At 40.3% G+C, this 24,263-nt stretch overlaps 1 protein-coding gene across 3 annotated transcripts in view; it reads right to left on the reverse strand.

Moving 5' to 3' along the window:
* Positions 1-9,172: 9,172 nt before the first annotated feature.
* mgmt (O-6-methylguanine-DNA methyltransferase) overlaps positions 9,173-24,263 on the reverse strand; it is a 40,237-nt gene continuing 25,146 nt past the window's right edge. For 2 of the 3 annotated variants that reach the window (XM_055030096.1, XM_055030095.1), the window contains 3 exons: positions 19,319-19,479; positions 13,043-13,182; positions 9,173-9,989 (listed from right to left, as the gene is read on the reverse strand). In XM_055030096.1, coding sequence (XP_054886071.1) covers positions 9,828-9,989; positions 13,043-13,182; positions 19,319-19,479 — 463 coding nt within the window. In that variant the 3' untranslated portion in view covers positions 9,173-9,827. The remainder of the gene's footprint in view (positions 9,990-13,042; positions 13,183-19,318; positions 19,480-24,263) is intronic. The other variant, XM_055030097.1, reaches the window with a different exon arrangement.

Below are 24,263 nucleotides of genomic sequence, written 5' to 3' on the forward strand. Positions count from 1 at the left end.
TATAACAATTTAACTAAACCTCTTTTTAAAGACTAAAATCAGAGGGTAAAAAACCTAATGTATATATAAAAAATGACAAGTTAGCTCAGTTGCTGGGTGCTTTAAAAGCTCTGAAGCCTGCCAGGCAGGCTGGAGAAACAGTATATATAGTCTCAGCAGGTTTCTTTGTACCCAACAAACAGCCACTAGCTCTGCCACACCATTCAATCATCGTGAGAGCCTCTTTTATTGGAGAACTCTAATGGCCACCCTCCACCATGATCTTAATGTGTGCATTAAATATTTATAAATCCTGGGTCAATAATGCCCCATAACCAGAGCCTGACAGACCCCCACCGTACCAGGGGGCTGCCTTGCTCTCAAACAGAGGCATGGGTCACGGGGTCACACAATCAAAAGAAAGCGAAGCTTACCGCATCCATATGTTGCCACTCTTATCAAGACTTTCCTCCGTACTGGTTATCTGTCAAAGGAAAGAAATATTGAAAGCAATATCGATCTTAACTAGCCTTGTGTTGCCGAGGGCCACTCTTCAAACATCTGCTTGTGTATTGTTATATTTCAAAAAAAAAAAAAAGGGTGGGGGGAAAAAGAAAAAGTCGTCTCCGTAATAAAAGCCCAAGCTGTAATATTGAACATCTCTGTGTGACGCAGGCACCCTGAGCATGACTAATGACCACGTTATTAAGAAGCATCGCTGGAGGTTTTTAAAGTTTCAAATATTTCTTCATCAGCGTCGGGTTAATTACCCAACCTGACATCAACATGGGTGACTCGCTTGTTTTTGTTTTTCTTTTTTTTGTTGTTTTTTTTTTTTTAAATGTGACCACATCCAGTCTGTGCGCTCCTGAGCTGTTCAGGTGAAAGATTGTGCTCCGGTGATAGCGAGGCACAAAAGAGTGACCGGACAATGAGCCAGTCAATGGAGAGCTTCAGTTGAAAGCGCCACAATGGCCGTGCATGCTGGGAATTGGGCTGGATGATATAAAGGAATGAAACCTTCATTGAGGCCATGGAGGACAAGCATTCAGAAAAGAGGGTTTTGTTTGCTCTTTATCAACCTGCGGTTTCCCATGAGAAAAAACAATTCAAACTGACCTTAAAAAGAGAATATATATTACCTCGTGCATCTTCTCCCTATATAAGTTGTATACTTAGAGGCGTTTGCATTCATGCTTGGGGGGCATTATGTTGCTCAATATCGAGACAGGTCATAAAACTAGGAGGTGGACGATGGTTTATCTTCTCCGCGCGGTGGGCAATGCCGAGGAGTACTTTTTAAGGATTTGCTCTTTGACAGAGGGGATTTGTTTTAACCGCTGAGTGCAGAAAAAAAAAAAAAAAAAAAAAAAAAAAGTGGTGGCAACTCTCTTGTAGCTTATGCACGAGATGGAGAACACTTTTGAGAGTCATAAAAACTGTACGAACCCAGACCATAACTTAAAAATGAAGCAAATCTGACCTTTTTGAACAATTCAGTATTTGAATCAAAATAAGACATGCCCCCCCCCAAACCCCTCTTTCCCGGTCCTTTTTTTTTTTAAACAGTTCTACATTAGAGCAGCCTCCTGTCTGTGATTCTGAACATCAGATAAGACACCGCTCCCTTGTTGCTGTACTCTGGGAGTGAGCTTTGTAAGGAAAACTTGTGAAAAGTGGAAATCTTTTCGATCCTTGCAAAGATTTCCACTTCACTCGCTACAGCCGAGAAGCAGGAGCAAAATATCCCAGTGCTTCAGCGTCCATTAAACTTGTATTCACATGTCATTTGATACTTCATCAATGTTTCAGGGCATTTCAAACCAGGAAAAGAAAAGCCAGATTTACCCCTTGATGCAAATAAAACGATCACCATATTTTCCCTGCACAGTGCCCTGCAAAACTATAAATTTACACATTTTGTAATGTGATATAAACTGAACTTCATGTCTTTAATTGGGATTTATGTGATAAACTAACAGAGTTGGTTGAAAGGATTACTTTCTTTTTTTCACAAATAATAATAAAACAAAATATATATTTGCCATCAATCTTTCCCTCAACTCTGACCAGCTTCCCTATAAAAGCTGCAGAAAACCATCTGTACAGCATGATGCTCCCACCACCACGTTTCACCATGGAGATAGTAGTGCCTGGGCTGAAATATTATGCAGGTTTGTAGTTCTTCCATGCTCTTTCCATTACAAGTCTACTGACTGGACAGTACTCTGCAACATGGTCAAAGCTCTGGCAATTGTTTTACTACCCTACTGCGTTAAAAAGCTCTACAACTTTGTCAAATGTTTTCTAACACTATGTTTTTCAACTCCTGTCCTGAAGACACACTGCCTTGCATTTTTTTAGCTGGATTCATATTGGTTCAAAGTGCAACCAGGTAAAATTATTTACTCAAATGACATGACTTCTGAGGGCAGTTTTTACAGAGAACGGAGTATCTTTTTACAGGACACTTTACATACTTTTATTTTGGAGAACTATTAGAATCTTGAACATCATGTGTCTTACGCTTCTCTATTACATTATGCTGACCCATCACAAGATTTAAAAAACGACAAAACACACACATGCACACACGCAGGAGTTTATAGTTGTAACATGACAAAATGTGAAAAAGCTCAAGGGTATTAATACTTTTGCAGGGGACTGTATATGAACTTCACTTAGCCTACAAATTACAGTGTGTGGATTTCTTGGCTCAGGCATGCAGGGCTGCAGTGATAAAATAATATCACTTGAACTGTATTTTCTGCCACGGTCTCCAGCATATAGAGCTCCTTTCATACTAGTCCTGTGTAGTGCTTTGTCCAGTATAGTTCTGGATATGATATCATCTATTAATAATGTATTGGCAATGGATTACATAAAAAGGGAGCAGAAATAACATCCAATATTCATGCCCCCTGAGCTCGAGTGTGTCCAATCCGTTTGGCCCATAAAACCTTAGCCCCATTTCCATATCCGCTGTGGGTCACAACAGGTCTGCCGCACAAAGGCTCACAGAAAAGCTCAACTCAGGAAGAGGGCAGTAAAAATTGGGTGGATTTCTGAACCCTTATGAAACAGCCCTCCTTTGAGAAAAAAAAAAAAAAGAGTGAAAAAGTGAAAAAGCCCTTTTCCGATTTCAGCGCCTGTGAAAAACCTGTTACAGTGTTTCCCTCTTTAATTGTGCCACTTGAGAAATTGACGTGCCTCTGAAACATGGCATGAATCTCGCAGTTATTGCAGTCCCCTTGGCAGGGAATGTTGATACAACATCTGCATGCTATAGAAAGTAATGGAAGTAGCAGAGGTGGCAGCTGCAACTCTACAGGAAGTGTGCCATTTTCAGGCAGCGCTGCTGTGAGAACCACTAACTGCCAGCCTGGTCGTGCAGGCAGCTCTGATTGCCAGGACACTATGACAAACACGCAGGGGCTGGGAGTGTTGCATCCTGGGGGATGACAGCTTCTGTTTGATTGTCAATAAGGCTCATTAGCAGAAAAAATGGAGAATGCAGAAAGAGATTAAATGACTTGCAACAGGGTCCCCCTCATGTTTCATTACAGTGGATTTATCAGACCCTTTATTTCATCAATAACAGGGGAAAAAAAGGAAGTGGAAGGACTGCTGCAGAATCCAATTTTGTACATTTCTATACATACCTGATAAAGTGCGAGCCATTTTATTGAATTCAGCACCACCGAACTCAAAAAAAAAAAAAGAAAAAACCCTCTCCAGTACAACTCTTGTCTTAAGACCAAGCAACGGATGTTTCCCTCCATCTCAGGGAGGGACGGCCAACAAAGCAGCGTGTAAGGGCCTTTCCCTGAAGAGTCCTTGTCACGCCGCGCCAAACCTCTGTGATTATCGTTGTTTTTGCAGAGAGTGTCCACGCCTGCCAATACCGCTGTTCCATAAATGAATTTGGCCCCTCGTCAACGAATTACCTAACACGCAGAACTGTGTATGTGTCACATCCAATTCCAACTCACCGGCTTTGGCGGTGTGTGTCAGCTGGAGGACTTAATCATCAATCGTCAATCATAATAAGCGAAACGCATTGATAGGAGTTGTGTTTTTTTTTCCCCCTCCTCTTTTTCCTTTCCTATGCCGTTAAAGTGTAAAGGGAGAAGTTAAAAACGACCTTGTTAAAATGGGACCACCATTTATATTCCTAATTTAGTGTATGGATTAATTAGTGTTGGCGAGTGAGTGTATCAGTTTCCATGTGGCAGAGCTTTGGAGTGATCAAATCATTACTCTCTTTCATAAGGGAACTCTGGAGTGATTTCTGTCAGACGCATGTTGATGTTTCTCCTCAGAACCAGCTTTGCACATATTTGGAACTGTGCTTTTAATTAATTCTTAATTGGACAGTTAATAAAAAAGGTCTTTTTAAGTATTAGGAGCCAATCTATAACCTTAATTTCACACCATGCAAAATTAATGCTATCAGGGTCTTTAAGGGATACATAGGACGTTTCAAGTGGGATACTGATGAGATGTTATTGGTGGTTAATATCTTACCTGAGGTTGATAACTATCTAGTTAGCTAGCCGGTCTAAGATAAGCCAAAAGCAAAGTGGTCATTTTCTGTTTAAAATAGTTATTCACATAAATGATTACGCTTATGCATTAGCTCTCAAATTGAAGATAATCCTGAACATTTAAACTGTTGCCTGCTTGTATTTACTTAGTAACCAGTTGTTAGTTAAATAAAAAATGGATTCAGCAGGTGTTAAACTACCAGTGATCTTGATGAGTTAAAGGAACTAGCTCTTTGCATTTCCATCATCACAAGTTCTGACTCTGACACCCATAAAAAGAGTTCTTTCAGCACTCAGTACTGGGCCAGAGAAAAGAACCGCTTTAACCTAGGGCACATGTGTCAAACTCAAGGCCCGGGGGCCAAATCCGGCCCGCCGTAGCTTTTTATGTGGCCCTCCACAGAATAGACTAAACACTAAGTGTGATTAAAAATTATATTATCAATCACATCAATGCAGTTTTTATCTGTTTACTACCAACTTATATCAATCAGTCCCTCCAGTTTCTTGAGAATTTAGTTGATGTATGATTATAGTCCATGATTTATACAGCGAGTAAATAAACAGTCGCATTTATTATTAGTTCCTGAAGGGACTGAAAAGATCCTCAATAATACTATGTAATTTAAAGAATTTATTGACATATTAACAGTTTGTGAACAAATTTTATCAACACATTCTGGGACAACCGGCCCTTTAAGAGCCTTCGTGATCTTGATTTGGCCCAAAAAGAAAATGAGTTTGACACACCTGACCTAGGGGAAGGTTATAGAAGCCATTAGCCAATCTAAGTCTTATAACCAGCCTGTTTAAAACACCAGAATTAGTTTTTCAACTGGCAAAATAAGGTAGAAGCAATGGGCGTCAACATTTACAAAGTTGGATTAGCAATTGAAGAACACAAAAGCATTGTCTTTCATCTTCCCGATGTTGATCTGATCTCTGTTAAAAAGTTGCAATGTGATATTCTCAGCCGGATCCTTAAAACTCATTTCTGACTGAGTTCTTAAACACTGTTCAGTTTTTAATATCGCCAGGTGGTGTTGGTAAAACCTGCTATAAAAGTGTTTAACCCCCACTTTCCGGCACTGGTAGAACAGAAACTGGATTGTCAAACATTTACAGTCACATTATTGTTTAAAACAACTTTAATAAATAAAGATAACGATTTAAGGAAACCTGTTTGCACCCCAGTCCAGGTCATTTCAACATTGTATTTTGTTAAGAGTAACCTTCTGATTTAAAAGTGGTATAAAAAGGAAAAACATAATTTATTACCTCCATTTACCATGTAAATAATCATCAGCGTCTCTCTAACTAACCACCAAATGCAAACATGACAATTTACTCCAAATTTATATCATAGTCTTCTCATAAATCACAGTGTAATTTTAATCTGAAGTTGTTTTAAGATGGTTTAAGTTCACTTAGGTCTCATGTTAGCCTGCAGGTTAAACTAATCTGGAAGACAAAAGCAGGACTATCTAGTACAGGTAAGATTTTAGCAGCTCATAACCTTTTAACAGTCTCACTTCAAAAAAAAAATCCTTTTAATGCTGCCTCACATCCACATTACACGCTTACTGGCACAGAATATCTTTTGCACGAGGCAGAGGAATCTGGCTCATATTTTCCTTCGGCCTGATCCATTGCACTCCTCTCTCCCGTCATATAGATCGGAGTCTGCAGGGGCCAGAGGCGCTGACAGAGCCCAGATGCTCCCAGTCTGTCTGGGGGACTGGGGAGACTGGTGCCATGGGGTCCTGGAGCCTCTGAAGTGCCGCCCCTCCATCAACATGACCAAGGCTAGACCTGCACTTTCTCCAGGCTGAGACACTCTCCTTACCACGCTGACAACTGCGCTGCACAGTCGCAGATTGATATGTGCACACTCAAAGGTAATCGCTCTCACGTAATGTACAGCCATTCGTCAGCCGTTCCTAATCAGGGAGCCCAAAAACCCAATGCTTGGGTTCTCGCTGACACAAGGTCGCATGCTGATACCATGAAGAGGTTTTTATTTTTATTTTTTCTCTCATTTAATCTTCAACTTGGTGCTGTAGAGATCAGTCTCTTTGTTCTCAAGAAACCGACATTAAAAAATGTGTGAATCCTATGTCCTCCTGGTTTCTGTCTCAAAACAACAGACAAAGATCATTACAAGAGCATCAAAGTGTGCCATGTTTGAAACGCTGGTTCTCTTTGTAGTAGCGCTGGAGCATGGAGTGTGTTGGTATTAGACGCTGCTGTGGCAGCTGTCGTGGCTGGCTGTGTGGTGCCTCGGTGTCAGGGCCTCCGAGAGAAAGGCCGTCCCGGCAGACACTGGGGGAGGAAACCCGATACGGCAGCCAAAATCCCGGTCTAATGTCTGTGTATCCAGCTATCTATCCTCATGTCTGTCTGAGTGTTGGAGGCTGCCTATCTGCTTTCTGCCTGCAATTGAGCTTAACATGCACCAGAAAGTTGTAGCTTTATATATTTTAAGCGCGCAAACTTCTTCTGGAAGAATGGCTGTTTATGAAATCGGCAAGGCGGCTGCGTCATTAATTCTGCAGGGCGGGGTCGGGGGAGTTGGTGGTGAGGGGGGACTAAGCGTCGGGACTTGTTCCAAAAGGGTTCAGGTCGTGATAACGGTAGAATTATGAGCCGACATGTATGAAGAGAAGGAGATGGAAGCGCGGAGTGTGTTTGTGTTTGATGTGGGGGCAGAAAATTGTTCTATAATGAGGAGGGGTGCCAGGATATGAGATGGGAAGCGGGGAGTTGGAGACAGGATATAAGTTATGAGAAGGAAACTAATGTTAGGAAATGCAGAGGCTGTTGTTGTTGTCTCTGCTGCAGCTTGTATAAACCAGAATGTATCTTCGCTACTATTGGGCTGTGATTAATACAGCCCGGCCAGGTCAGAACCCCGAACTAATGCAACGGATGCCACCAACCGTATCCCCACTCTTTCAGGGGCTCAAATAAGTGTGTGTCGCTTGTGTGCGTGTGTGTGAGAAAGAGAGAGAAACAGAGAGAAACATATAGAGAGAGAAAACACGCACGCACGCATGCGTGTGTGTGAGGGGGTTAATAAATGTTGAATCAAACGCCGCACGAGACACTCACACTCCTTAAGGGTTGCCCATTAGCGGTGTGTGGGTGCATGGGGAGTTTATCAGTGTCTGGGTGATTTATGAAGTCAGACTCAATATCATCCACTTCACCCACACACATATGGACATGCACATGTGCACACACACCAGCATGCATGGCCACATTCTCACGCACCCACATGCACAGCGGGCCCGCACGTGCACTCCAGCAGTCTCTTTGTGAAACAGGAGGCAGGTATGAGGGCAAAATTAAAGGTTTCCCAGAGATTAACAGCGTGGATGAGGCTCTTTAAATCTAATTTATTTTTATCTCTGAGCCTGAATTATAAAAAGGTGGTGAAAATATGACAAAATAAGGCAAAATAACGCATTTATTGGTAGGTTAAGACAAAAAACAAATTGTAAAAATGGTAAAAAGTTGACAAATAATGATGTAATAATTGTTAGAGGGACTCTGGGTAAATTACAGAACCAATTACTGGCAGCATATTTGATGCTTTGATGCTGGACTTGTTTTAAAAACATCAACCACTCAACTCTAAAGACTTCAGTCGCTTTTGGTTGCTAAATTTGTGGCATTCCATAGAATTTACTTGGCCAGTAGCAAAAAAAAAAAAGGAGGGTGCTTACAGTGCACTTCAGAGTGCGCCTGGCTTAAATGGGACCCCTTGTGGCTGTGTCACAGCTCCCTTCGTTAGGGGGCTGACTGTAGCCTGTAGTCACCACAGGCATCATTAGCCCTCTGTGAAACCACAGACTGAGTCTCATTCTTCATCTGCCTGTCTGCTGCCTCAACATTTACGCTGCGATGCTGCTCCAATGGCAGAATAACTGAGTCCGGCGAGCTGCGGCGAGAGAGACAGCCGCGCGGAGCAGGGGCGGATAAGAAGATTCAAAAATGCAGCAAAGTTCAAATATATTCAGCAGGCGGGCCACTCGAATTGGTTCTGTAAAGGTTAGAGCTGGGGTTATTTTTGGAGGGTGGATTATTAGGCTACCTGGGCTGAAGAGAAGAGGAATAACTATGAGCGACTTAGGGTCACTTTGGAGCAGAAGACAGTGAGGTGAATCAAGAATTCAAACTGTAACTGTAACAACGGATCAATGGGAGAAAACAAAAAAATGCGGAAAGTAAAAGTTCAAGGCACATTCAGTTAAAACAACTGTTTTCTCTAAACACGCGCATCACCGCATGCTCTCTTTTTTTTTTCCCAGTAAGAAATAATAATTTATCCCACAGAGATTAAATGGGGTTGTGATGATAATAAAACAACACATAAACATTTAAATTACAGATTAAATGCACTGGATGAATTCAAGGTTGAAATGTTGATTTTCTGTTTCCCCGTTCTGTACTGCCCTCTAATGGAAAAGCCCACTCAGAAATAAAAAAAGGAGCTCTGACAAGTCAGACAGCGCGGGAAGAACAGACACACGGCATAATTAAAAACGAGCTGAACCGAGAGCAATTTATAAGAAACCAGCACTGAAATTAAACAAAGTGAAAATGATGAAAAGAGCAGATTTGTCGTTTTGAAATGTGTTTATTTAAACATGTCGAAACGGAGGAAGAGTACAGTATATATAACGCATGAGACATCTCTCCACTCTAGGTGGATTATAAGGCGAGAGCAAACAATGAGATCTAAATGAAGACAAAACAAATGCTTCACTACAAAGCTTTGTAGCCATAAAATTCGGAGCCTTTATCACTGGATGTCGAACAAAGCTTTCACTTGGCAGGAAATTAAAAAACCAACGAGAGGTACAAAGACTAATTCTGCTAAGGAAGAAAAAAATAACAACAACAACAATGCAAGAGACATATTTTTAAGGGAATAATAATGCTTTAGAAAAACCATTCCAGCACTATCTGGCAAATGCAATGAGGACCCACGGGAGCATATGTTTGTAATTCCTACTGTTCTCTGTTTAAGTTATTTTTGCAACAATCTAATTCTGCAACAATTCTGTATCGCATTAACGATGCAGCATCTCTATTCTTAGATAAAAAAAAAAAGAAAAAATAAATAACTACGGTGAGTGTTTCCAAGTAATTCCAGTTGTTCCACAGTTTGTGCCAAGATGCCTAACTTTATAGCCTTGTTTTGTGTTTGAAAAAAAAGAAGAAGAAGAAAACAACCCTGTGCGTGTGTGTGGGTGTGTGCGCACTGAATGAAGGACAGTCGGGCTCTGTCATGCTTCAGCCTTCCCCTCTCTGCCTCTCATGGGTGAGCAGCCATTGTTTGAGATGGTCGCCCCTGCCGCTCATGTACGGCCCACTCTGTCCAGAGCTGGAAATGACTCGGTGACAAGGAATGAGTAGAGGAACCTGGCACAGACGGGCAGGGAGAAGTGTGATGCTCTGAGGGAATAGACGTGTTTTGTTTTGTTTTTCTCATACATTTCACCACACTTCCTCATGACAAAGTAACTTTTCACAGCTGGATGTTGATTTTCTTTAATCAGTAAATTTTTTTTGTTTGATTTACAAACAAAAAGAAGTAGCATAGATAAATTTTTTTATCTAAGAACTAAAAGGTAAATAGAAAAAAAACAAACAAAAGCAGATAACCACAGATTGCAGGTCTTCGGTCACAGTTTGGCATTTATAGTCAAGGCAAATCAATAATTGAAACATTTTGATAGCAGGTGCACATGATAAATTCAAGAATATGTGACTTAAAAGCACTCGACGTGCAGAGGACATGAACTACACCTTTCTGAGTTATTTTGCACTTTTCATGTTCTCTCGCTGCATAAAAAAAGAAAGTGCCACAACAGAACCATTTGGTTTGATCCTGTGCGAATCGACATTCAGGATGATGGCTCAGTCTTAGGGCATCAATGTTTTTTTTTTTTTTTTTTACTCTTTAATAGTGAAAAGCAAAGAAGCAATCAAAAATTAATGGGCAAAAACACCAGCAGAATGAATATTCAATCGAGAGGGTGTCAACATTAAGATCTGATAACCCTGTGATCATTAAAAAGAGGAAGTCGGTGGAGCGTTTACTCTTGTTGCAGACGGCTGCCAGGGGGGTCCCGAGTTCTTAGTAAACTAAATGGCTGGAGAAAGATTAAACAAGCAAGCCTAAAACACTTCGATCATTGTGGATTCGGAACAAGAAAAGCGGTAATCGTCGGAGCGAACCGCTGGAATCGCCTCTTTTTTTAAAATATTCTAAACGATGTCCTCGTTTTGCTAGAGCTGCACGAACAGGAAAAAAAAAAAAAAAAAAAAAAAAGCATCCCAAACCACTGCTGCACTCTGGCTGCATCCCCTCTAATTTAACAGAGCTGAGCGCCGAATGGATGGTTCCACTCCTTCATACAAAAAGTTGAACAAGCAGTGTGTGTTTCGGTTAAAATCCATCATTAAACCCTCTTCCATATCAACAGCAATAAAACTTTCTGAGCCCCCAGATTAACCTTGCAGACAGAGAAATACTGCTCGCGTATTTGGATCAATACTGTTCCCTGGGTTTGGAGGGAGAGCGGGGTACCCTCAAGGCCTTCGGATCTGCCTCTTCACATAGGGGGGAAAAAGAGCACTACGCCAGGCTTATCAATACTCAAATCCTGGTGAAGAAGTGCCACAGAGAGGCGAGGATCGATTGAGCACACTGAGCTTTTCACAGCTGAAGCCCGAGTGGAGCAGTGCTACTGACAAGTAATTGACACTGACAATCTGACTCTGGATCTGAATCAGGAGCTAAGGGCTCAGGCTCCCAGCCTCCCTGGCGAAAGGGAAGAAATGTCTGTAAAACATGAGGCTGAGCACTATTATACAGCTATATACCAGTATTGCCACTGGCTACTGAAAAGTGTAAAGTATATAGAGAATTTAATGCGGCGCATCAAGAGCCAAACCTTGCAATTTTAGGCCCAATTCTGATCGGAAAAACTGCAGTTTTAATTCGTTTTTTTGTTCTTTCTGCAAATTTAAATTCCAAACTGCAGCGGAAGGAAAAACGAAGCATACATACAATTTTTCGACATGGAGTTTTATGGAGCATATAAGGAGATAACTGAAGAAGTGCTCTCTGCCTTCACCGAGCACACCGGTGGTGCCCACAGCACTACATGGGCAGAGTTAAACAGGCTTTGATCAAAGGGTCTGATCAAAAGAAGACACACCACTTGCCCTCTGGCCTTTCATTTTGTACACAGTGGATTTGTGGGTAAAGCGATGCGGACCGGGTTTCCTACAAGAATCGGAGATTTGTGGTGAACGATACCGACAGGAGAGAGCAGGAACAAAAAGATGTGGGCTTAAAAAAACTAAAAAATTCTGTGCTGTAGGTAGTTTTACTCCTCGCCTGCTCTTGGCAGGAGGTGCCGATTGCATATGATGGAACACACCTATGATTTAAGATTCAATATCCTGGATTGTGGAAAACTTTTACAGAACTGCTTTTGAGTAAATGGTATCTCAGCAGACAGCTGAAACAACAACAATGGGTCTGAGAATGAGTTAGCTTGGACTTGTTAAGGTTTCAAAGTCTGAAAAATGCAGAAATTGTCAATCATACTGCTCCTCTGGTTAAAAGCCCTTTTGATGGGATGCCAGAGAAACTGCTGGAGTGACCAGAGTTCTTTCCAGCTACATAGACTAATTCGCTGCTCCTCCCCCACCTGTTACTGTTCTCTGAAGGAAGGTCAGTTAGTACACTTTGTCCTTGTGTACCATAAAAACAAATTCCTCTGTTTGTAAATATTTTTAGTCAGAAAAAAAGAAAAACAAAAACACGAAAAGTTGTCATGTGGAGTTGAAAAGAGCTCTGCGAATCACTCTTTGGAAGGCACCATTATGTTTAAATGGCCATTATTTTCAATATTACTCTGTAGTAAAGTCCAAAAATTATACTTAACTCAGTATCTAGTATAGATTCTAAATCTATACTTGTGCTTACATCTAATAATAGTAATAATTTAAAGGTGCTTTGTAAAAACAATAAAAAGGGATTTGTTATACAGTATATTAAATAAAATTAGACAACTTTAATATATCCCTTGTTAACAATGTAGATCACATATAATAACAATAATTTAACTCCTGTATTATTTTCATTTTTTATGTGTAAATGGCACCCTTAATATGGACTGAATAACTTTAAGCACTTAATTTTTTTTTATGTCTAAAGTGAAATTTTCAGCATAATTTTTCCTGGAAAATTTCTATGTCAAAGAATATATTATTAAATCTTTGCCTTAATTATGAATATTTCATTTTAAATAGCTGCAAACTTCTATCTTTAACCTTCTGTACATTTTTAAGAAATAATTAAACTAGTTTTTCATTATTTTTCGTTATATTCATAATAGATAGCTTTATGATAAAAGCCAATTTCTGTCCCTTTTGGCTTGAATAAATTAAGTAATGATGGAAGCCTGTCAATCAATGTCATCCACACTCACCGGATTCCTCCTCATGGCCCCTCCCACCGCCCGCACCGCTCTGGGGTTTCCCGCCATCTCGGCGAGGCGTTTATACGAGACCGTCTCTCCAAACTTCACGTCCCTCAGAAGTACTTGCAGCACGCGGCTGGTGAAGGCATCTTCGCCACGCGGCAGAGGACAGGGGAGAAAAGAGAGAGAAAAAAGAAGGTGAGATTAAATCTGGCAGAGATTTGATAACACGAGGAAGCGTCGCACGCTGATGGAACTCTTTTTAATCAAAACAGAAAGTGTGAATATGCCCGATTAAAACACTTGCTGTATACCGGGATCTCTCTCTGTCTCTCTTTATTCCTTACAGCACTCATTAAAAGCTAAATACGAAGAAGTCTCCCCTCTTTGACCTTAGAACCAGTATTAACATGCTACACAAGCAGACGTGAGAAAATTATTCCTATGGCAGAAAAATCTAGGTTATGCCTCGGAAAGGTCACAGCTAAAATTAAAAAAGTTCGCTCCTTCATTTAAAAGGATTAAGAGGGGCCAAAAAGACTGCAAATCTGCTCCAGATTTTTAATAATAATAATTTGAATGTTGCAAAAACCATTTGTGGCAGTGGGATGACTTTGAGGTTAATCAGACCAATTTGTCCTTTTAATTGCTTTCTATTCAGAGTAGATTCATTATATCATCTTCACTTAAATGGCGGAATTCCTCAAATCATCCGCAGCTTAACCGACCATATTACCGGCTTTGATTTCATTAGCACTTTAGCAGCAGAATTATCTTTTTTCTTTTTTTTTTTTACTGGATTACCAGGCAGTGACTGAGAGGCATGTTTGTCTAGCTCCGATTGCTGACGAAAAGGGAAAAGTATCTGAAGCGTCTCGAACGCTTGAGACACTGATGCACTCAGCTTGTGTAGCGAGTGGAAAAACACTTTTCTCTTTTTTTTTTTTTTTTTTTTGCACACAGGACAAGAAGGAGAACAATAGTCTTGTTATCAAGACTGGGTGAAATTCGTCTAGTATACACATGTACTCCGCCATGAAAATTCAATTAGTGATCTCCCATTCTCTCTCATTTATATGGTCCAAGAGAGCACATGACAACTGATCTATGTGAAATCCCTCTAAATTGGCATTGTGTGAAAACATGTCACACCCCTGTCTCTCTTCTACAGAGCGAACATCCTTTGCTCCCCAGGCTCCCTTGCTACCTTATAGTCACTCTCTGCTACACAAAGCCACGCGAACAAGGCAATTTGCCTAAACTGGGGGGAATAAGTGTAAAACCTAAAGGGGATACGTTTGATTGATGCACACCCATGTGAGTTCTTTGTCTTGAACAAGGCCCGTAGGTACTGTTTAATAATTTTTCAGGTAATAATCACGCTGTCAACGAGATGACGAGCTCTTACGCAGACAGCCTTAATGTTGTGAGGAGATAAGAAACACCCCCTAAAAAAAAATTTTTTTTTCTTTTTATGCTTTTCACTCTCCCTCCTGTAGCTCAGATTTGGCCTCGTGATGTCTGCGGTGAATACTGATATCGCTTTGTCACTGATGGGTAGACGAACGAGGTGACGACAAATGACAAATCCCTGTTGATGCAAACTTTTCGGGAAAACGAAACAATGTGTGTGTCGCCCTGGAAACAAGTTACACCGTGCCTAATGTGTAGTTTCCATAAGTTTAAGAAAGTTCATTTTAAGACTTTTCAAGACCACTGTGATTTCAATTTAAGAACTTACATGCATTATGAGATATATCCTACTTGCAACTTATTTTTGATTTGTTAAATAGTTTAAAGAAGTTTAACATGACATTGTCAACTAAAAATATGCCTTTACACTTTGGCTACATAACTGAATCACCTCCCCAAACTTCCTAATTGATTGGCATCACTAATTAATATGGAAATCCTTGCTTTTAAGCAAGATATGAATATACACTTCTCTCTAAAAAAGGAGCTAGTAGTGGGTCTTTAATGTAAGGGACATTTTTTTTTCACCAACTTCATTTTGCAATCCAATCACAGCAGATCTGACAAGTATGTGACAGTTTTGGCAAGTTTATAAAGTGTCAGATCCAGACAAATAAAAAGCTTCTGCTACCAACACAGTCTCTCCATCACTGCAACATCATTGGAAAGGTTAGAGAAACCCATGCTTGTAAGATTATTGAAAAATATTGAACAAAATTCCACAACATTCCAATTTTGAAATGGACCTGGATTGTTTTGTTTTTATTTACTTTGGGGGAAGCTGTGGAATGTGATCAAATATTTTGTTTAATTATTGTTTTGTTTCATTGTGATGCATTTTCAGAATGTTTGGAGTCTACATTGAAATTGAAATAAAAACGTAAATATATTATTTTCAACACTGCTAACTGCATCTCTATATTGTCATCAGACAATCTTTCTTTTTAAAGGACATTTCATACAGAAGGTTTGCCTGAACTATTCATTAGAAAACAAGGAACATACTTGTTATAAAAACAAATGAGTCACCTGTCAACACCCCATCAACAACGTACAAAACACATTCTTAAGGCGATCTCACACACCTTGTAGATAGCTAGTTTTGTTCAAGCATAATAACTAAACTTCTCAGTAAAAACAATAAATCAGAGAACAAGCATATCCTATTACCTTACTTCTATCTTAAAAACCTTTAAAAAATCCTGTAACTAGTGATGTACCATTTTTTTTTTGCCAGCAATATTGTGAAATATCTGAAAACTAAGAACCTGCACAATTTTGGTTTTGTAAGAATACCAACCTACAACATGTGCTTTGACACACTTTGTTCGGAGTTTAACCAAACATCAGTTGAAGGTTACAGTATTTTTTTACTTTGATGCAAAAAAAAAAATACAGTCTTCCAATTCTTTCTTTTTCAGTTTGCTTCAAAGCTACTCTAAGAAATTTTATTTGAAATAGTTCTAGGATTAAAATAACATTGAAACTGGCAGATCAGACCCCGCAGAAAAGAGGGAATCCGCATGAAGCCAAGAAAAGCCTGATCGGTCCATCTCTGCTCCTAACACTTCTGCACGAATCCTGTTTCTCAGAGCAGGTCGGGCTGGAAAACAAGTGTCTGTTCTTTCATCTGCAGATATAGAGGTTAAAGAACTTTGCCCTCATCAGTGTTTGTGACAGACACTTCATGCAGGTCGCCCAAGGTGACCAGCAGTGATTCGGAGAGCAGTCCCCTAACCCCATACTTCATAAAGAGCCTAATACGGTGTGTCTGAGGTCAGGACCCTCTTTAGATCAGAGTGCAGTGATGTCAATTGTTTAAATAAAACTTGAGGGAAACCACTTACATGTTTACACGCGGCCCATAATCATGTCACAGGTCATTACCTGCAGTGAGGCCAGGTGATGGGGCTGCTGCGGAGGCAGAGACAGATTTACTCGGAGAAAAATTGAATGCATCTAGCGATTATGAGGATATTGACATATATGATTGATTTGCTCATAATTTTGTATACGAGAGCAATCTTGAGAAGGAAAAATAGAAAGCTGTAAACTGATTTCCATCAGCCCCGCTAATGACAGATTTGGAGAGACGACCTCCAGCTGACAGTCACCTCTTACATGCTTGTGAGAGAGCAAAAAGACAATAGTGGAAATGCAGCTACCTCATTATCCTTTGTGTCTAATGGGAGGGAAGACTTTGACTCCCAGTCAAAGTGTCTCTTGAGTCTTAAGGGATCCATACTTTTGAAGGCTGACGGGGTGCTGATGATTCTCTGATTATTCGATATTCTGAAAACGTTCATTTCCCTAATTCCTCTCCACATCACAGGGGCGAGTCCTGGTGAGTGTCTCATCTCGCCCTGCGCTGTGCACAGGGGGAGGTTCAGGCTCCTGCAGGAACACAGTCATTTGGGCTTTGAAGAGCGCCCTTCCCCCCACCCCCCGCCTCCCTTTTGCCTGGCCCCCCTCCCAGCACATTCCCCGTGCCGCTTACCGAGACTAAGATCCTCTCGTCTGTTACATATGGATGTATAATTAATGAGATAAGAATATGCATCATTTTAAGAACCCACGTTGGCGTCTGTGGTTTTCTGAGGGAGCAAATGCGAGCACACACACACACACACACCCGCACATACACATGCTGGAGCTAACTGAGCGTAACACGCGCATGCTCTCACCATTCCTTTACCCCTGTTGGCCAAACTTCCGTGTGATGTTGTGCGTGACAGTCAGACGATATAGGGAACTGCGCCTTGAATCTCCTTTCATGTCACCTCTGTTTCTCAGGTATGCTATGACAGCTAATATGAAAAGTGGCTTGTTTTGTCAGAAATGTGTAAATAAACATGGCAACACTTCAAGTGAAGGTCACAACTCAATATTACATGACAAGTGCTGCGAGAGCGCTGTCGCGTTCAGGTTCTCCCCAAAGATAACTGAGCAAACAAAAGTTGGTTGTCACAGATTGTAATGACCTGATTATACTTGTTTTTTATATCCCTTTCTTTCTTGGAGACTGGTGGCAACAGTATGACTTGTTAAAGAAGAAATTTATGCTCCATAAAGGCAAAATCAATTCATAAATCTTTTGCACACACACACAAAAAATATGTTTTTTTTTTTTCTTTACCCTCAAAAGACAAATACTCCTGATGCACACATTTAACATTTTTCCACTAGTTTGGCCTCTGGTTCTGACTACTGAGAGACTAAACCTTGTATTTTACGGAGCCCCAAAACAAAAGACGAGTGGGGGAAGAGGTGCAACACGGCACAATCACCTATTCAGATCAGGTACTAATGAAGAATTCCATCTATCCTGAAATTTAATTAAAACCCCAAAGACTTTCAGATGAGATGCGATTTGAAAGAGCCCGGGGCTGGTACACAAGCACTTGGTGGCGAAGGGAATCACACTGAAAGTTGATATCGTAATTGGTCCTGATGTATTTTCTGCATTGCCTTTGCGGGAGCGTGGGACTCATAGCTGTATACAGGGTCTCGACGGAGTACCTGCTCATTGAAAATGCCATCACTCAAGCACCGCAGATCTGCATGAAATTAGAGAGCAACTAAGGCCTGATTGCAGGGGAAGGGAGCCACAATTGTTAAATGCATATATTTTTATTTTTTTTTCCATGTATGTGTGCATGTGGGGCTAAGTGAGCTGGTCCGAAAATCCTTAAGTTAAAATATGATAAGCGCCTCAGTAAAATAACATAAAAAAAGATTCTTAGTTGTGAAAACAGCACTGACTTTTTATTTGATATCTACATTTAGTTTTGTCGTGTGACAAAATTAGTGTCTTCAAAACAAAAAAATTCTCTTATTCATTTTTTCTTTCACTTACTTTGCAAACACATGTATTCACTGAACCATTCACCATACATAGTTAAATACTATGTATGGTGAAAAACTATCACAGTGCACATCAACTGTCAATTCTTTCAGTGGCAGCATCATGCTGTGACATGATTTTCATAAACAAGAAGAGTAATGCAATAAAACCTATCAGGGGCTGTAAATTGGACAATGACCCAAAACATATGTTAGAGATATGATGGGGAGGTTTAAATGCATATTCATGTGTTAAAGTGGCTAAACGTAAGTGAAGTCTCATTAACAATCTGCGGCAACGCCTGAATAATTTTAAACATTGTATTAATTGTTTTGACCAATGTACTGACTTTAACTTGATTTTAAAAGTTTGTTAGGCAACAAAATCATTGTCTTTGAAAGCACCAGAGATAATTAATTCTTCATTTTTGTCCTTTAGCTTCTCTTTCACTAACTCCACAAGCACAACTTCCCTCTAGAAGAACACTAATTGTCAAGTTTTCTGGGCCGCTTTCATTTTACACACCCTAAGTGACTGATCAAGCCAACAATAAGCTCATTCAAACTTTACCACCATTCACATGTTCTCATCTAAAAGAAGAAAAAAAAAAGACAGAGAAAGAAAAAGAAAAGAAAGCTTCCTGTCTGAAAATGTCAAGAGTGGAATTCGATCAGTTTCAAAGAATGTGCCAAGAATCATGAAAAAGCTTGCCAAGACTAACACGCGTGGTAAGAGCTGCCACAGATTACTGAACCAAGTTACAGCTCTGTGTTCTGTTCTCTCTCCGCTGCTCACACACACATCCACACGCGCACACACACACCACCCACTTTCCTCCACTCTCCCTCTCAGCCATAAAATACTTCATTATAACACAGTGAGCCAGTGAGTGTAAGTGATGTAACTGACAATTAAGAGTGAAAGCCTGATCCCAGTCACGGCTCTGCAAATATTTATCCATGACAGACCTCCTTGCAGGGCGGGGTGGTGAAAGGCAGGGAGCGGGAGACTCCCAGCGGTCTGCGGCTCGGTGAAGTACGCCTGGAGCCATTCAACGCAGCGCTGCATCTCGGGGCTCGTTTCTGCTGGGCTATCGGTGACCACGCAGCTCAGGGGGGCCTTGCTGCTCCTGGGAGGGATGTAAGGCAGGACAAGGGAAGTAAGATGGGGATCAGAGGAGCAATCATACCACCCCAGCTCTTGCTTGAACGGTGCTAAAAAAAGGAAAAAAAAAGTCACAGGAGTGCAGTAACATTCGACACAGATGGAAGATGGCATTATATGCTGAATAAAAGTTAAGCTATTAATTGAGGCGTGCATAAAATCTAAAGTTGCACACTGCCAAGGAACTATTAACACCATGTGAACTTTTTTGTCATATTACAATAACAAACCTCTTGTGTATTTTATTTGGATTTCACACGATAGGTGAGCACACTGTAGTATAGCAGTATATAACTGTGAGTTTTTTGTTTTTTTTTTACAGATGCAAATCTGAAAAGTGTGGTGTGAATTTGAATTAATTTCTCCTTGGATATGACATACTACATAAAAAATAAGAGTAACCGATTTCCTTCAGTAGTAGCCTAATCAATAAGGGAGCCCAATTGTGTGTAGCTTAATCACAGTTGGGCTCTGATGAATTGATGAATATCCAGCACAATGTAGACAAAGGGACGCATGAGATAAATCAGCAATAAAGTTAGAAAACAAATTCAAAGCTTCCAACATCTTTAAACAGCTCTGTCAAATCCATCATCTGAGTTTGGCTCAATTGCAACCCATCAAAATGTGGCGATCACAAAAACTGACAGTCTGGGTGAAAAGAAGATTATTTACAGAAGCAGCCAAAATGTCCACTGTAACTTTGGAGGAGTTGCTGTTACCCATCGCACAGGTGGAAGAATCTGTTGATTGGACAATTACAACGTGTGTGCTACACAAATCTCTTTTTATAAAATAATGCTGGGGAAAAACAACTGAAGACAGCTATAATATGTTCTGTTTGAATCTCAGGGGCATCTCAATAAATCAGAATGCAGTGGCGCCCCACCTAAACACAGATGCTTCTGTGGAACGGGACTCAACTTATTCATCAAAAATAAGTTGGAGTCTTATTTTCTGATTTATTTTCGAATAAAAAAGGTGGAAGGGTTAGATAATTAGAATAAAGTTTGGGCTATGTTAGATATTTTAGACATATTAGTGCATAATGCATATCTAAAATATTCTAAAGAAAATGCTTGGGAATCTCAAATAACTGGATACAATGCTACCTGATAAACCATTGGCTGGTGCTTGCTGAACAGCCAAGCCATTAGCTATGCTTTTCTTGGTGCTGATTGGCTGTGCCCTCAAGAGTGGAAGCAAGGAAGAGTGTAGATCAGGGGTCCTTGAGGGCCGGCATCCTGCATGTTTTATTTCTCTGCTTTAACACACCTGGATCCATTGATGGCTCATTAGAAGGCCTAAGAAGAACATTGACACGCTGAAAAGGTCGTTGCTACCACCAGGGAGAAATCTAAAACATGCAGGATGCCGGCTCTCCAGGACCGACTTTGGGCATCCCTGGTCTAGATATGATTTTCTGTTATACTGCTAAAATGATTTACACTGAGTGTTTATGCATGTTGGGGTATATTTAAACGATTAATACAGGCAGTTATAAGCATTTTATAATGCTTTTGCAAGCATTATAAAATGCTTATATAATGCATTACAGATGATTACCTTATCTGTGTGTAAAGTAGATTTCAACCATTCGCAAGTGATTATGGTCCTTAACCTTTGCGAATATCAGGGTTTCACTATATTTATTGAAAAGTTAATTTATTTCAAAAAGTCAATTCGGCGAGTAACCACGAGGTATAGATTAATTACAGACTGATGTTTTCAAACACATAGTTTTGTTAATTATGATTTTCCACTTACAACTAATTAGAACATGACATTTAGGTTTTACGTATTATATCAGACCAATAAAAAAAATATTTTTTATGGGTAATAGGCAGAAATATGGGGTTAAGAAAAAGAACTGAATTACAAAAGATGAACTGAATGGGATTGAATATTCTAATTTACTGAAATTTACTTGTATGGGACACAGTAAGCATGCAGGAGAAGGTGCTCTGGTCAGACAAATAATTTTGAACTTAAGAGTAATGCAGAAAGATTATTTGTAATAGAGAATGAGAGGTATGACTTGGAAAAAAATGAGAATTACAAAAAGTTTCAGGTTCAGGCTTATTCCAAACATCTATTCTTACATTTTCCACTGTGTAAATTTGCACTAGTTTGTTAATAAAAGACAATGGCATGAATATTTTGTAAGGCATTTAACACTTGCAGGTTTACCCGCTGCAAAAGCAGCAGGTAAACTGCAGCAGCAAGCAAAAAAACTGGAGCAAACATGAAGAAATCCAGAAATGTCTCACAACAGATTTAAAGTGTGTGTATGTGTACTGCAAAAAGTGAAAGAGGAATCACAAGGGGCAGAGTTTGTGAAGCAGTACAGATAGTTTTTCAAAAATAACTACAACAAAAAAGGGGGGTTTTAGAAATAGTCAGAAAAAGTTAGAAGCCTTAACAACCGTTTCAACTCTGCTTGGGCTTTGTTTAGAGTTCATGACAAGAATAAATGGATTTATTTATTTTTTCTTTTTGGACAAACCGGAGCTGGCCAGTACAGCACTGCACTTGGACATGCATCTTAGCATCAGTAGATGCTTGGAGGAATTTGCCGATGGTTGAGTTGGCATCACTTAACAGCTGAGTTTCTCTCTGCTGCTGACCACCCCCCAGGTCAACGCAAGCAGGCTGACCCATATTTGACACTTAAAGACCCTATTGGGAAGGTCCTCTCTTAGCATGTGCATTACTCCAAAGTGGACCTCAAGCTGTGTTGCGGATTCTAAAGCAGGCCGCCAATTCCATTAACTGGTGTGCAGGACTTATAAATAAATAATATCGCCATTTAAGTGCCCCCCTTTTTTTAAAATTGGCTTATCCTGTACGGTATTAATAATAGACATTTACTTTGTTAAACACACAGGCTGTCTCCCTCCCGCCTGCCGTAACAACGTGGCCCTAAAGTGTTTTTACACTTCTGCAGGTCACAGTTTGAGCAGCGTTTTATATTGGACATGTGAAGCCGAGGTTTACTGGAGTGTTATGACTGAGCAGGTCAGTTTTCAGAGGGCCGCTCTGCCTGCTAGTTTGTGGCTGTGTGATGGAAATCTCCTGGGTGCCGTTTAACAGTGGGTGTAAATACAGTAAAAGGTGTAAATACTCTCATTTCTAAATAAACCTCGCAGCAGTTTATAGCCAAGCGGTGGAGAACTCGGAAACCCACCAGCGGGCTCTGCGCTGAGACCCGCTCAAACAATGGCCATGGCTCATGGCAATCTCTGTCGGCATGGGTGAGTGCCCAGCCAGCCCCTACTTGTCATTGTCTCTCCTTTCTATTCCTTCCCTCCCCCTTCCTCCCTAGCTCTCCCTCCTCATTTCGCCCCCTCTCTATTTCTCTGTCCTCCCACACCAGCTCTTTTGGCTCACCAACACCCCACGCGCCCTCCCCCCGCCTACTTTTTCTCAGCTAGGATCTCCAGGCCACTGTTCCCTTTCTACCCCACCACCACCAACTCGCATCCTCCCACCTCTACCTCCTCCTTTACCCCTCCACATCTCCTCTTTCTCTCTGAGAGGATGTTCCAGACGCTGCACACTGACAGCTCGGGGATATTGTGTGTGGAAATGTTCCTGTTGGACCCGCAGGCCCTTACAATCTACCGGACAAAGGCTGGTGCACCTTTGCTTAAGGCTTGGCACCTTTGACCCCCTCCCCTGCTCGCGCTTCAGACTTGTCACCGTAGCTAATTTTTTCTCTCTGCCTTTCGCTTTAAAAGTTGCCTCAGCGACACACCGTTGACAGTGGTAAAACTTAATGTAATGCAGGACATGTTATGGTTGGTAAACAACAGCAAATATAAATAAATAAGTGAAAAAGGAACAACATCAGTGGAGCTGAAGTCTGTCACCTCTTGGTGCAATGGGGGATTGTTTTTAAAGAGCATATGGGCTATGGAAGATGGAGCTCCAACAACATTTCCAGACGCTTCAGTGCATCACAAGTCAACCCTCGTCATATGGTCTTTAAAGAGGCCAGACTGGCACATTACCGAGCGTTTTACATAAAATTTTACATTATTTTCTGAAATGAGGTAAGAAATACAAACTTAATCCTTGTTTTGCTTAAGTAATGATGTATGGAATGAATTGAGATTCTTACTGTATGATAACTTTGAGTAAAATTATCTTGATATCCCATTATCATAAAATAAATAATAATGACACATATTTATTATATTTGATATTTACTAAGGCATTGTTTTTGTATAATATGGCATGTTAAAATGAGTAGCACATTTTAAGTAAACTCTGTGGGTACGACATTAAAGATATTTTCTGTAATTTTCTTCATAGAGTAACCCTGAGGTACACTAATATAAGCTGATTAACAACTTGGGTAATCTTGGGGTAATCTTGCTTATTTTACCTTTGACTGGAAATAATATTAAAATTTTACACTATTTTACACTACAAGTGGATCAATCAGAGACTCAATATGAATCTGTGGAAGGAGCTAAAGATTTAGGTAATGGGAAGGAGGCCTTACAGCCTTGGAGCTAATCATTAAATAAATATATTTTTTTAAGTACCAGTGGGAACATGGAGAAGTTGGACAGCAATTATAAGACGGATTTAACTGTTGTAAAGACAAAACATATATTATTTAATTATTATTGAGACGGGCATAAGTTTTAAGATATACTTATCTCGTTTCATACTTTATATTTATTGGTTGAACATAAATAATTATGGTCGTTAACGTCCCATTGCAATAAAATACAATGG

The sequence above is a fragment of the Poeciliopsis prolifica genome, unplaced genomic scaffold (assembly GCF_027474105.1).
Source record: "Poeciliopsis prolifica strain line A6 unplaced genomic scaffold, Auburn_PproV2 SCAFFOLD005, whole genome shotgun sequence".
In the NCBI taxonomy this organism is placed as follows: domain Eukaryota; kingdom Metazoa; phylum Chordata; class Actinopteri; order Cyprinodontiformes; family Poeciliidae; genus Poeciliopsis; species Poeciliopsis prolifica.